This window comes from Haliotis rufescens, unplaced genomic scaffold (assembly GCF_023055435.1).
Source record: "Haliotis rufescens isolate VD_foot unplaced genomic scaffold, xgHalRufe1.0.p SCAF_22, whole genome shotgun sequence".
NCBI lineage: Eukaryota > Metazoa > Mollusca > Gastropoda > Lepetellida > Haliotidae > Haliotis > Haliotis rufescens.
Genome location: NW_025963913.1, coordinates 2,164,438 through 2,179,654, shown reverse-complemented (window position 1 = coordinate 2,179,654; position 15,217 = coordinate 2,164,438). Strand labels below are relative to the sequence as shown.

The following is a 15,217-nucleotide window of genomic DNA, read 5'->3' as shown; positions in this document are numbered from 1 at the left end:
TCAGCTCTTTACATTCGCTATCATGCCATCTTGCTCCTGAAAATGTACATATGTTTGAGCTTGTAATTACCTTCATATCACTGACAGAAGCACAAGTAATGATCAATGATGTCAATTTTGTTACTGCACAATCAACACCGCTAGAAATATCACCCATGAAATCATCAAAACCATATGATGATAGCGAGTCCCGAAGTAACTCAGAAAACACTTCAGCCTTACCAGCACACCATCAGTATCTACAAATAGATTCTGCATTATCAGCATTCATGTTACTGATAACATTCTCTGTATCTGTAACAGCAAACTTAAACACAATGGGAAAATGATCTGACTCATCTTGTGGCTACAATGAAATCATAATTAGTACTAAATAATTCAGATGAACATAAACAATAATCAACCATGCTGGCACCCCCACCAGCAAAGCATGTAAAATCCCCGCGGGGATCTGATTTTGTTCTCCCATTCATCATATGTATATCGAGAGAACAGCATAAATCCATTTAATCACAACCATAGGAGTTTACATGATCATCTGTCCACTTTCTAGATATGCTAAAACTGTCAGTTTTATAATTCAAATCTTCCAGTGAAGGAATGTATTTGTTGCCATCCTGTAAAATATAATCCTTTAAGTTGCCTGTTCTAGCATCCATATCACCCATAATCACAAAAACAAAATCTTCAATATCAGCATCTGTGATGCACGAGAGCAAACAGTTTTCTAAATAATCAATCCCTTTCTACAGTCTTGGGTCGCTCCGGACGGATGAATATACAGGGTGAATATGACGACGGTCTGTAAATAATCGAGTCTGGACCAGAAAATCCAGTGATTGACATAATGAGCAACCAAGTCAGCGAGCCTGACCACCCGTTACTCGCCTCTTATCGCAAGCATAGCCGCCTTATAAGGCAAGCATGGGTTGCTGAAGACCTATTTTACTCCGTATCTTCACGGGCTAGTTCTTGAGATTACGCGGAGTAAGGAAGGGGATCCAGACTAGTCCAATCCAGTCCTTGAGTTCCGATACATCGCGGAGTAAGAAGTCCATTACGACAAGTCCAATCTGGTCGTTGAGGGTTCGTATACATATACGGAGGTAGGAAGCTTGACCTTGAGACTTGGAGGGAAAGCCTGTTGGACAAAGTTTGCTTGATATTAATTCAGAGGATGGCTGTTTGAACATACTTGTATACAGTCACGTTTCTGTTATATACATGGGGACATTACGCACATTTTTTGAGCAAGACAGTATAAAGGTGAAGAATAATTTGTGTGTTATACTATCCTGCTATGCCTATATACGTTTTTGACAAATGTTGTCTCAAGTTAGTGATGTTCTTTTCCCATTTTCAACAGAATCTTGTATATTCTACAGATAATTGTATCGATTCATTGTTTGCATAATTCAGCATTCAGATACTCACCATTGTCCATAAGCATTTGTGTAGTTGACAGGAGAGTCAGGTGTGGGAGTCACGAGAAGGTTACAGCTGCGGTAATGGGACCTGTTCACATACAAATTCTGATTAGATGTTGAGTCATATGGAATGGAATGGAATAGAAACTACAGGTAAGATGTCTTTTTTCTTCGAATAGCCTACAGAGATACAATTAAGATGCATAATATTCAAACATCAAAAATAAGATAGCTGCACGATATATCGCAAAGAACAATGAAGAACGAAGCGTGATTTATTTCACAATAAATCATTGTTCTATCATGACGTCATTTCTGGAGATTCGAACATGCCCTCGCAACATGACGTCGTAAATTGGACGACGTTATTGTTTACAGGGAAGTATCCAGTTAGTTGTTTCCAATAAGCTGGGCAAAGTCGATAAGCGCGATGGCCGAAGGATCGCATCCAAAAGTGGGCGAGATATGACAATCGACACTGTGAGAAAAGGTTGATATAATCGAGAATTGTGAGAATATCCAAGAAAAACCAAAAATTAACACCCCTTTTCATAAATAAACTTGTTCGACATGGCTGAGGTCTGATTGTATTCAGGGAGTCATTATTCGAATACGGGTAAATATTTGTAAAGCTTGTACATCCTATTAACGTCCTTCAAAAGGCTGTTCATAATGTTGATATCTCATAAGAAAATAAAGTATATAATTTGAAACTCACCTTACGAATTTGTTGTGTTGAAAATACATCCATCTTAATGGACTTGGAATCTGTGTACCTATCACGTGGTATCTGATGCAAACAAATGGCAGTGGCATCGGGCTGTGGTAATGCGACCTGTACATGAAGACATTGTGATGAGATCTAATTTCCTATACACCAGGAACATTCATTTAGAATAGCGTAGACCAGAGGAATGTTCTGGAAAAGAAAATACAGATGGCATGCCCTGTATCTACGAATAAGTTTAAGATATAATTAAGATTCATGCCTTTCAAACATCAAATAAAGTATATAGTTTGAAACTCACCCTGTGAATTTGTTGTGCTGAAGATGCATCCCTCTTTGTGGTTGACTTGAGATCACGTGGTATGTGGTGAGATCACGTGGTATGTGGTGTGATCAGGGGCGATGGCATCAGTCAGGGACCGTCCTCCAGTTCAGACATACAATGTATCCAGCAGTAGGTCCACTGGGGTAGTATTGCTCATATAGCACATCATGACGTCATTCACAGACGGGCAAACGACGCTACCCCTCATAATGCCAATAGCATCGAACATGGTTAGGAATGTACTCCATCTTTAATTTCAAGTGTCAAGAATACTATTTGAAATAAATTGATTCCATAGCCAAGGGTAAATAATACTATACAAGAAATACTCGTGTGATAAGAGCTACTCATTTTAAAGTACGTACAACCTTTCTGCTTTATAATCCTTCGAAAACGTCACTGTCTAAAGACGCTAACTAGGTGAGGTGAGGTGAAATGGGGTTTACGTCGCGTCCAAGATTATTGCACTTATATAGCGACGTGCATGCATGTGTATGTGTGTGTGTGGCTGCTTGTACTAGTCCGGACTAATGCCGATTTTTAGTGCTAGCACACTGAGATACCATGCCGCAGTTTAACATGAATACCCCACTCAGACACAGTATACTGACTGTGAGCCGACCAGTACTTGTTTTAGCCCCTTAATGCCGAGCGCCAGACAGGGTAACAACAAGTACCATCTGTTAATGTCTATTGGTATGACGCGGCCGGGGATCGAACCCCGGACCTTCCGTTTTCCGGGGGGACGCTCTACCATTAGACTACGGAGGCGGTCTAAACGCTAACTAAATACCACTACCCGAGAAGATGCTTGTGAATACAACCGAGTCGCCGTTCAACTAGAAGGTGTTGGCGGGTGTTTCAGGTAGGAGAACGAGCCATGAAACATAAAACACCCCTCAACACCTTAAAGCCGCCGAGTCATCAGGAAGTACACATGACCATCCAGGTGTTGTAAGTGGACGATCGTCCAGAAAATCATGACTATGTAACGCTTATGGGCGATGTATCTGGTCAGTGAGCAATAGTGGCATAAGAAATGTGCGTTGCCCCAGTTGGCAGTAGTGACATAAGACGAGCACGAGTACAGTAGCTGCTATTAACAGTAAACTATTGATTTCAAGGTATTGCTGTGTGGATAGAACGTTTACGTTGTAAACTGAGGCACCAACATGTTGAGGTGAAACTGAATTAAACACGAAGATATATTCATACGGCCAAAATACAGTGCTGAGATACCTTCGTTATCTGGTACATTATAGGAAGCAATAAACATGTACATGTCAATTTGGTTCAAACATTCCAACAGAAAAATAACCTCTGTAGGCTGCCCTTAGTCGGAACATGGGTATAGAAATCAAGTGTAATTCCTGCACATGAAGCGATGTAATTGGCAGGTGTTAGGGAAGGTAACATTGACTGTACCAAACCTGAAGAAGAAAGAGTATTTTGTTGAACAGAATAATTCAGTGGCTTTTTAAAACGTAGATAATTCCATTTGAGTTGCAAAATAGTTTCGATAATGGACGAACGGTTACTATCGACACTTGTTTTACAAAGATATACATAGAAATAATGTCATTTACATCTTGAACTAAAATTAAATGAAGTTCTACTTACCGTATGTAGCGGAGAAACGCCTAGTTGACATGGTTGCTGAGGCTGGCTGGCTGGTTGGCTGGCAACAGTAGGGCGACTCGGGCTGGTTGGCTGGCAACAGTAGGGCGACTCGGGCTGGTTGGCTGGCAACAGTAGGGCGACTCGGGCTGGTTGGCTGGCAACAGTAGGGCGACTCGGGCTGGTTGGCTGGCAACAGAGTAGGGCGACTCGGGCTGGTTGGCTGGCAACAGTAGGGCGACTCGGGCTGGTTGGCTGGCAACAGTAGGGCGACTCGGGCTGGTTGGCTGGCAACAGTAGGGCGACTCGGGCTGGTTGGCTGGCAACAGTAGGGCGACTCGGGCTGGTTGGCTGGCAACAGAGTAGGGCGACTCGGGCTGGTTGGCTGGCAACAGTAGGGCGACTCGGGCTGGTTGGCTGGCAACAGTAGGGCGACTCGGGCTGGTTGGCTGGCAACAGTAGGGCGACTCGGGCTGGTTGGCTGGCAACAGTAGGGCGACTCGGGCTGGTTGGCTGGCAACAGTAGGGCGACTCGGGCTGGTTGGCTGGCAACAGTAGGGCGACTCGGGCTGGTTGGCTGGCAACAGTAGGGCGACTCGGGCTGGTTGGCTGGCAACAGTAGGGCGACTCGGGCTGGTTGGCTGGCAACAGTAGGGCGACTCGGGCTGGTTGGCTGGCAACAGAGTAGGGCGACTCAGGCTGGTTGGCTGGCAACAGTAGGGCGACTCGAGCTGGTTGGCTGGCAACAGTAGGGCGACTCGGGCTGGTTGGCTGGCAACAGTAGGGCGACTCGGGCTGGTTGGCTGGCAACAGTAGGGCGACTCGGGCTGGTTGGCTGGCAACAGTAGGGCGACTCGGGCTGGTTGGCTGGCAACAGAGTAGGGCGACTCGGGCTGGTTGGCTGGCAACAGAGTAGGGCGACTCAGGCTGGTTGGCTGGCAACAGTAGGGCGACTCGGGCTGGTTGGCTGGCAACAGTAGGGCGACTCGGGCTGGTTGGCTGGCAACAGTAGGGCGACTCGGGCTGGTTGGCTGGCAACAGAGTAGGGCGACTCGGGCTGGTTGGCTGGCAACAGTAGGGCGACTCGAGCTGGTTGGCTGGCAACAGTAGGGCGACTCGGGCTGGTTGGCTGGCAACAGTAGGGCGACTCAGGCTGGTTGGCTGGCAACAGAGTAGGGCGACTCAGGCTGGTTGGCTGGCAACAGTAGGGCGACTCGAGCTGGTTGGCTGGCAACAGAGTAGGGCGACTCAGGCTGGTTGGCTGGCAACAGTAGGGCGACTCGAGCTGGTTGGCTGGCAACAGTAGGGCGACTCGGGCTGGTTGGCTGGCAACAGTAGGGCGACTCGGGCTGGTTGGCTGGCAACAGTAGGGCGACTCGAGCTGGTTGGCCGGCAACAGAGTAGGGCGACTCGGGCTGGTTGGCTGGCAACAGTAGGGCGACTCGGGCTGGTTGGCTGGCAACAGTAGGGCGACTCGGGCTGGTTGGCTGGCAACAGTAGGGCGACTCGGGCTGGTTGGCTGGCAACAGTAGGGCGACTCGGGCTTGTTGGCTGGAAACAGTGTAGGGCGCCTGATGCTGGCTGGCAACAGTAGGGCGTCTGAGGCTCTCTAGGGTAACAGTAGGGTAACCGAGGCTGGTTGGGAGGCTGGCAGCAGAGTAGGGCTAATGAGGATATCTGGCAACCGTAGAACGACTGAGGATGTCTGGCAACAGAACGGCGACTGAAGATTATTCCTTAAGCTGAACAGGACTGGGGACAGGACTGGGGGTGACTGTCAACTGTCTAACGCTTGTCTGATGAAATCATCTTGATACTTTGTGACGACACCTGGAGTGAGCAGAAAAGTGTTTCGTTAACATTAATAAAATACCAGCTGTTACAGTTACTTATTAATACTAATATTAGAAAAAATAGCATCTGTCTAGTTAATACTTCGACAATTCTACGTGAAACGACTGCAGATTAACACGTGTCCTGCTAACACGCTATTCAAAGCATCCAATTGTAAGAATAAACACACATGCATTGTGTACCATTTCATATGCTTTACACCGCACTTAAAGCATGATGTATTGGGAGTGCAACTTACACCTTCAGGTCGACTATGTTACTTGTGGCTTACAACGTTAGCAACGACCCACAATAAATGGGTACTGGGTTTTAATCAAATTCGGTATATTATTTGTTTAGAAAAAAGAAAAGACTATATGAAACTCACGGAAGTCCTCTGTGCTTCGTCCAGAAGACATAGCAACTCCTCGTATGACTGTGTTGGTTGCCCTCGTTGCTGTTGGCGCTGTTGTCGTTGCCTTTTCCGCCGGACCTGGCGTTGGTTTCTCCGTTCTGTTCTTTGCCTGGCCTCGTCCGGTGTATGGTTCTGAGTGAGAAAAGTCATTGAAAATATAAATGAACAACATTTCATGACTGCGTATAATTATATGTTGTATTAATAGCTGCTAATGACATAAGATTACTTAATAGTTGTGATAAGGAATAGTGTGTGGCAAGTTATGCAATAAAAAAACTATTTTCAGTTTCAAGTGAAACCTGTCAGATCCGTTTTCCCCTTAAATATTTATAAGAAGTTATCTTGACCTTTAAATTATTATATTGTATTCAACTTTCTCTGGCAATGACAAATTTTTTTATCTATTTTAAAATCTAAATGCAACTTTCTTATCTTATTTATTATTATTACATTATTACATTATTATATATATTCATATATATAAATGTTCTTGTGTGAGTAGGTGAATGTTGTTTAACGCCGCAGACAGCAATATTCCAGCTCTATCACGGCTGCCTGTCATCCGGACCAGTGACAAACGGGCAGCATGAGGTAGCAGATTACTCACAACGGGAACGATTTTAGAAAAAGTATTATTATATGTCAAGAAGCCTTAAAACATTGACTTGAGCTAAACGCAAACAATTCAGGTTTATGGCGAGATTTAGTTTCAACATGAGTGAATCTTTAATGGCTGCCAGTTATGTTTAAGTAGTTGAATAGCATACTTACTGATGGCACCGTCTCGGTCGCCAATGTAACCGTGGTTCATGCTGTTGCCGATGTTGATCCAGATCCAGATGCGGTTGTGGGTGTGGGTGTGGATGCGGATGCCGCTGCGGAAGACGTTGCTGAGGCGGTCGGCGATGCCGAGGCGGATGACGATGCTATCGTCGATGTCATCAGCGACAACCTAAACAAAGGAAATGCGTGTTATATTGCGTTATATATGTATGCACAAGGGATCAGATTGACGGCAATCACAGCTGTTATGGGGCGGTCGGGTAGCCTAGTGGTTAAAGCGTTGGCTCGTCACGCCGAAGACCCGGGTTCGATTCCCGACATGGGTACAATGTGTGAAGCCCATTTCTGGTGTCCCCCGCCGTGATATTGCTGGAATATTGCTAAAAGCGGCGTAAAACCATACTCACTCACTCACTCACAGCTGTTATGAACCCATGGGACATGTTTTATTGTCATGGAGATTGATCTTTACCATATTATAACAGCATATCCCCTTTCCCACACATATCAACACCTATAGCTCTAGAAGAATACACAACGCCTAGGTAGTAATGAACTGAAGATTAATCTTTACCATATTATAAAACAGCATATCCCCTTTCCCACACACATCCATACCTATAGCCCCAGAAGACAACACAACGCCTAGGTAGTAATGAACTGAATATAAAACAAATGACTGAAATAAACGTGCATGCGACGTCACCCCATCTAACGTCTCACTTTCGACTTTCTCCAACGATCATCTCCTGACTAAATATACTACTCAAAAGAAGTTAAGGATCACCTGATTCTTTCATATTACTATAGTTAATCTCTCATGTCATGACAGATTTACTTTACCATTATGAAAGAATCGGGTGATCCTTAACTTCTTTTGAGTAGTATATAAGAAGTGAAAGAACACATTAGTCATGGCATGACAGATTATCTGTGGACATATGAGTCGGATGTTCTTTTACTTCTTTTGAGTAGTATTATATTGGAATTTTTTATGCATGTACAAATCAGTCGTTTTAAATGTAGATCTATTCGATCTTGTTATCTCATCAATGTCTTGTGTTGAAGTTCCGAGAACGGATACATTTGAATATCTGACAGTTACAGTAATAGTCTTGCAGTTTAAGACGCCGTTACATCCTGGTGCAGGCAGGATACGCCTCTACGGCCTGTGACACTTTGGGCCCACCTCCAACATCGTGGTGCCACGCAATCACAAACATAAAGGACTGATGAAGGCGGCGTTAAACCTAAACATATTCATTGTGGTTGACTTACAATTCCTTTCAGACGCCGGTTTTCTTCTTTTAGTTCCCTGATATCCTCTTGTAATTTCCGGCTTTCCTCTCGGAGTTTCAACAATTCCGCGGATTCAGAAACCTGTCAAACATAAACAAATGTCAAATATTGCAAAAACAATGAACTTACACATACTGCCGGGGAAAGGAGAGTGACAACCATGCGTGATGGTGGCTAACAATGAAACAATCAAGGGACGGTTTATTCCATGGTGATGTTTTTGATACAGCTGTCATAGTTGTGTTCATGACCAGAACTGTAGAAAACCCCGTGCTATGACAGTAAATCAAACTTCCATTTCACTTTCAACGCGACGTTTTGGTGTATATGTTGGTACATTTTACAAGCAAGTTAAAAAATACATGGATAGGACATGGTCATGCATATATTGCTACAAAAACAAAGAGTTAAACCAAATGATTATATAGGATAACACACGGTGACCGTTACAAAATATTGCCCAGTAGCCCTTATGTCATACACCATACCATTGATGGTACAAGAAAACTGAATCACAGACTTTGGAACGCTGGGGTAGCGTAACGAGTAAAGTGTTCGCCTGACACGCAAAACGACTTAGGTTAGATCCTTCCCCGCCGTGATATTGCTGGAATCCGCTCACTCAGAAGCGTAACAAAAATAAATAGATTCAGAGATGAACGATTGCACCAATGACATACGCAGTAGGCATGTCAAGTAGAACGGGTATCGAGACGTTGCTTGAAGAGGATGAACTCTATGAAGTTAATGTGTTTACTTATATCCACTGGAGTCGCCCCCGATGTCGTGCCCCAGCCTACTCTCAGATGGTGTGACGAAGGGCGTGTTCACCATTGGGATGGCAAAAGGCGTTGACGACGATGATGATGTTACCCTTGAGGATGCCGGAGTAGTGTCCTGTTGGACCTGAGGAGTTGCTTGTGGTGTGGCCTGTCGAGACGGAGGCGCCTGGGCTGAAGGCTGTACAAAAAGTACGCAGAACGTTCAACATGATGGAAAGCGAGTAAATGTAGCGAAGAGAACGATGCGATGAACGACAACCGTGATGTACCTGGGAAGTATCCGTGTTAACACTGGCCCATTTACACCAATTAAGCCAACAAGCCCGTGCCCGCGGCCTTATGGGTATTCAGTATCAATCAACTGAGAGAGAATACATGGGCTATCCTTTTGTAAAACCGCAACCCTTAAAACAATGGAATCTGTAGATGGACATGTCGAGCACGGACTACTCGTGAAACACGCCATGCTCTTGATATGGACCACCTCGGGACACATTTCTACACACTGGAAACCAAATTAAACCCCAGCGCATAACTATAACGAGTATATTTTCCTCAATGTATGTATATCTTCTCATTTTCTATAAACGTTCATTGTCAACACGGTGATTCTTCGATATTAACAAAAGCCATGTTGGTCTTAAATTTTACATCTCACTGTTGGTGTGCAATGATTCCTCTTACTTGACGTACATTATGGTACATTATTCAGTGTTGACAGCTTAACTACAAATTCAGTTAAATCCGACTTGGTGTTGATGGAACAATTTATCATTTAATTTACAGACAAAGCAAAAATGACGAAAAACGTCAGGCACAAGCAGGGTCCGATCCCGCGCAGAAGGCTCACGAATATGTTCTACTGCAACGGTGACATGGACAAAACTTTGATAAGAAATAAAATATTGTATTTATATACGAGTGATTTGATAGCTTTTCGTTAAAAAATACGTATAGAACTAAAAGTACTTGCTGTTCTTGACCAGGGCGATGTTTGTTCATAAATGGCCGCCACCATAGACATTAAGCGTATTATGATCGATAATGTGTTCGATTTTGTTTTATATGAATTGTCTCCAGACCCAAGAACTTGCATTCCACAACCCGAGTCGACAAAGACAATAACATGTTACCTTGATGACCTAGATACGCATAACGATGTATTACCTTGATGAGATAGACCGTGCGGAGACCACGTGTATATATACAGCATCATGTAGCACTGATGGTATACAACCCACGTAGACTTATATGCAACAACATGTAGCTCTGATGGTATACACCCTACCTAGACTTGTATGCAACAACATGTAGCACTGATGGTATACACCCTACCTAGACTTGTATACAACAACATGTAGCACTGATGGCATACACCCTACCTAGACTTGTATGCACCAACATGTAGCCCTGATGGCATACACCCTACCTAGACTTGTATACACCAACATGTAGCCCTGATATACACCCTACCTAGACTTGTATACAACAGCATGTCGTCCTGGTGGCAAACACCCTACCTAGACCTGTATACAACAACATGTAGTCCTGATGGCATACACCCTACCTAGACTTCTATACACCAACATGTAGCACTGATGTCATACACCCTACCAAGACTTGTATGCAGCAACATGTAGCACTGATGGTATACACCCTACCTAGACTTGTATGCAACAACATGTAGCACTGATGGTATACACCCTACCTAGACTTGTATACAACAACATGTAGTCCTGATGGCATACACCCTACCTAGACTTGTATACACCAACATGTAGCTCTGATGGCATACACCCTACCTAGACTTGTATACACCAACATGTAGCCCTGATATACACCCTACCTAGACTTGTATACAACAACATGTCGTCCTGGTGGCAAACACCCTACCTAGACCTGTATACAACAACATGTAGCCCTGATATACACCCTACCTAGACTTGTATACAGCAACATGTATTGATGACGGTATACACCCTACCTAGACTTGTATACAGAACATGTAGCCCTGACATACACCCTACCTAGACTTGTATACAACAACATGTAGTCCTGATGGCATACACCCTACCTAGACCTGTATACAACAACATGTAGCTCTGATGGTATACACCCTACCTAGATTTCTATACAACAACATGTAGCGATGATGGTATACACCCTACCTAGACTTGTATACAACAACATGTAGTCCTGATATACACCCTACCTAGACTTGTATACTCCAACATGTAGCACTGATGGCATACACCCTACCTAGACCTGTATACAACAACATGTAGCCCTGATATACACCCTACCTAGACTTGTACACACCAACATGTAGCTCTGATGGCATACACCCTACCTAGACTTGTATACACCAACATGTAGCACTGATGGCATACACCCTACCTAGACCTGTATACAACAACATGTAGCCCTGATATACACCCTACCTAGACTTGTATACAACAACATGTAGTCCTGTTTGCAAACACCCTACCTACACCTGTATACAACAACATGTAGCTCTGATGGTTTACGCCCTACCTAGTCTTGTATACAATATGTAGCCCTGATATACACCCTACCTAGAATTGTATACAACAACATGTAGCACTGCTGGCATACACCCTACCTAGACTTGTATACAACAACAGGTAGCCCTGAAGGCATACACCCTAACTAGACTTGTATACACCAACATGTAGCACTGATGGGGTACACCCAACCGAGACCTGCGTACAACAAAATGTAGCACTGATGGTATACACCCTACGTAGACTTGTATACAACAACATGTAGCACAGATGGTATACGCCCTACCTAGACTTCTATACAACAACATGTAGCACAGATGGTATACACCCTACCTAGACTTCTATACAACAACATGTAGCACTGATGGCATACACCCTACCTAGACTTGTATGCAGCAACATGTAGCACTGATGGCATACACCCTACCTAGACTTGTATACACCAACATGTAGCACTGATGGCATACACCCTACCTAGACTTGTATGCAGCAACATGTAGCACTGATGGCATACACCCTACCTAGACTTGTATGCAACAACATGTAGTCCTGATGGCATACACCCTACCTAGACTTGTAAACACCAACATGTAGCACTGATGGCATACACCCTACCAAGACTTGTATGCAGCAACATGTAGCACTGATGGTATACACCCTACCTAGACTTGTATGCAACAACATGTAGCACTGATGGCATACACCCTACCTAGACTTGTATACAACAACATGTAGCACTGATGGCACACGCCCTACCTAGACTTGTATACACCAACATGTAGCTCTGATGGCATACACCCTACCTAGACTTGTATACACCAACATGTAGCCCTGATATACACCCTACCTAGACTTGTATACAACAACATGTCGTCCTGGTGGCAAACACCCTACCTAGACCTGTATACAACAACATGTAGCGCTGATATACACCCTACCTAGACTTGTATACAACAACATGTATTGATGACGGTATACACCCTACCTAGACTTGTATACAGAACATGTAGCCCTGACATACACCCTACCTAGACTTGTATACAACAACATGTAGTCCTGATGGCATACACCCTACCTAGACCTGTATACAACAACATGTAGCTCTGATGGTATACACCCTACCTAGATTTCTATACAACAACATGTAGCGATGATGGTATACACCCTACCTAGACTTGTATACAACAACATGTAGTCCTGATATACACCCTACCTAGACTTGTATACACCAACATGTAGCACTGATGGCATACACCCTACCTAGACCTGTATACAACAACATGTAGCCCTGATATACACCCTACCTAGACTTTTTTTACACCAACATGTAGCCCTGATGGCATACACCCTACCTAGACTTGTATACAACAACATGTAGCACTAATGGTATACACCCTACCTAGACTTGTAAACACCAAAATGTAGCTCTGATGGCATACACCCTACCTAGACTTGTATACACCAACATGTAGCACTGATGGCATACACCCTACCTAGACCTGTATACAACAACATGTAGCCCTGATATACACCCTACCTAGACTTGTATACAACAACATGTAGTCCTGTTTGCAAACACCCTACCTACGCCTGTATACAACAACATGTAGCTCTGATGGTTTACGCCCTACCTAGTCTTGTATACAATATGTTGCCCTGATATACACCCTACCTAGAATTGTATACAACAACATGTAGCACTGATGGCATACACCCTACCTAGACTTGTATACAACAACATGTAGCCCTGATGGCATACACCCTACCTAGACTTGTATACACCAACATGTAGCACTGATGGGGTACACCCAACCGAGACCTGTGTACAACAAAATGTAGCACTGATGGTATACACCCTACGTAGACTTGTATACAACAACATGTAGCACAGATGGTATACGCCCTACCTAGACTTCTATACAACAACATGTAGCACAGATGGTATACACCCTACCTAGACTTCTATACAACAACATGTAGCACTGATGGCATACACCCTACCTAGACTTGTATGCAGCAACATGTAGCACTGATGGCATACACCCTACCTAGACTTGTATGCAACAACATGTAGCACTGATGGTATACACCCTACCTAGACTTGTATGCAGCAACATGTAGCACTGATGGCATACACCCTACCTAGACTTGTATGCAGCAACATGTAGCACTGATGGCATACACCCTACCTAGACTTGTATGCAACAACATGTAGTCCTGATGGCATACACCCTACCTAGACTTGTAAATTCCAACATGTAGCACTGATGGTATACACCCTACCAAGACTTGTATGCAGCAACATGTAGCACTGATGGTATACACCCTACCTAGACTTGTATGCAACAACATGTAGCACAGATGGTATACACCCTACCTAGACTTGTATACACCAACATGTAGCACTGATGGCATACACCCTACCTAGACTTGTATACACCAACATGTAGCACTGATGGCATACACCCTACCTAGACTTGTATACACCAACATGTAGCCCTGATATACACCCTACCTAGACTTGTATACAACAACATGTCGTCCTGGTGGCAAACACCCTACCTAGACCTGTATACAACAACATGTAGCGCTGATATACACCCTACCTAGACTTGTATACAACAACATGTATTGATGACGGTATACACCCTACCTAGACTTGTATACAGAACATGTAGCCCTGATATACACCCTACCTAGACTTGTATACAACAACATGTAGTCCTGATGGTATACACCCTACCTAGATTTCTATACAACAACATGTAGCGATGATGGTATACACCCTACCTAGACTTGTATACAACAACATGTAGTCCTGATATACACCCTACCTAGACTTGTATACACCAACATGTAGCACTGATGGCATACACCCTACCTAGACCTGTATACAACAACATGTAGCCCTGATATACACCCTACCTAGACTTGTATACACCAACATGTAGCCCTGATGGCATACACCCTACCTAGACTTGTATACAACAACATGTAGCACTAATGGTATACACCCTACCTAGACTTGTAAACACCAAAATGTAGCTCTGATGGCATACACCCTACCTAGACTTGTATACACCAACATGTAGCACTGATGGCATACACCCTACCTAGACCTGTATACAACAACATGTAGCCCTGATATACACCCTACCTGGACTTGTATACAACAACATGTAGTCCTGTTTGCAAACACCCTACCTACACCTGTATACAACAACATGTAGCTCTGATGGTATACGCCCTACCTAGTCTTGTATACAATATGTAGCCCTGACATACACCCTACCTAGAATTGTATACAACAACATGTAGCACTGCTGGCATACACCCTACCTAGACTTGTATACAACAACAGGTAGCCCTGATGGCATACACCCTACCTAGACTTGTATACACCAACATGTAGCACTGATGGGGTACACCCAACCGAGACCTGTGTACAACAACATGTAGCACTGATGGTATACACCCTACG

General features: G+C 44.0%; 1 protein-coding gene across 1 annotated transcript; it reads right to left on the bottom strand.

Moving 5' to 3' along the window:
* Nucleotides 1-978: 978 nt before the first annotated feature.
* On the bottom strand, nucleotides 979-2,669 carry LOC124122705. The gene is made up of 4 exons (XM_046485816.2): nucleotides 2,456-2,669; nucleotides 2,146-2,262; nucleotides 1,435-1,515; nucleotides 979-1,141 (listed from the first exon to the last, which is right to left on the bottom strand). Exons 1-4 carry the CDS (start codon nucleotides 2,482-2,484, stop codon nucleotides 979-981), a joined length of 390 nt encoding a protein of 129 aa, XP_046341772.1. The 5' UTR covers nucleotides 2,485-2,669.
* Between the last annotated feature and the right edge of the window lie 12,548 nt (nucleotides 2,670-15,217).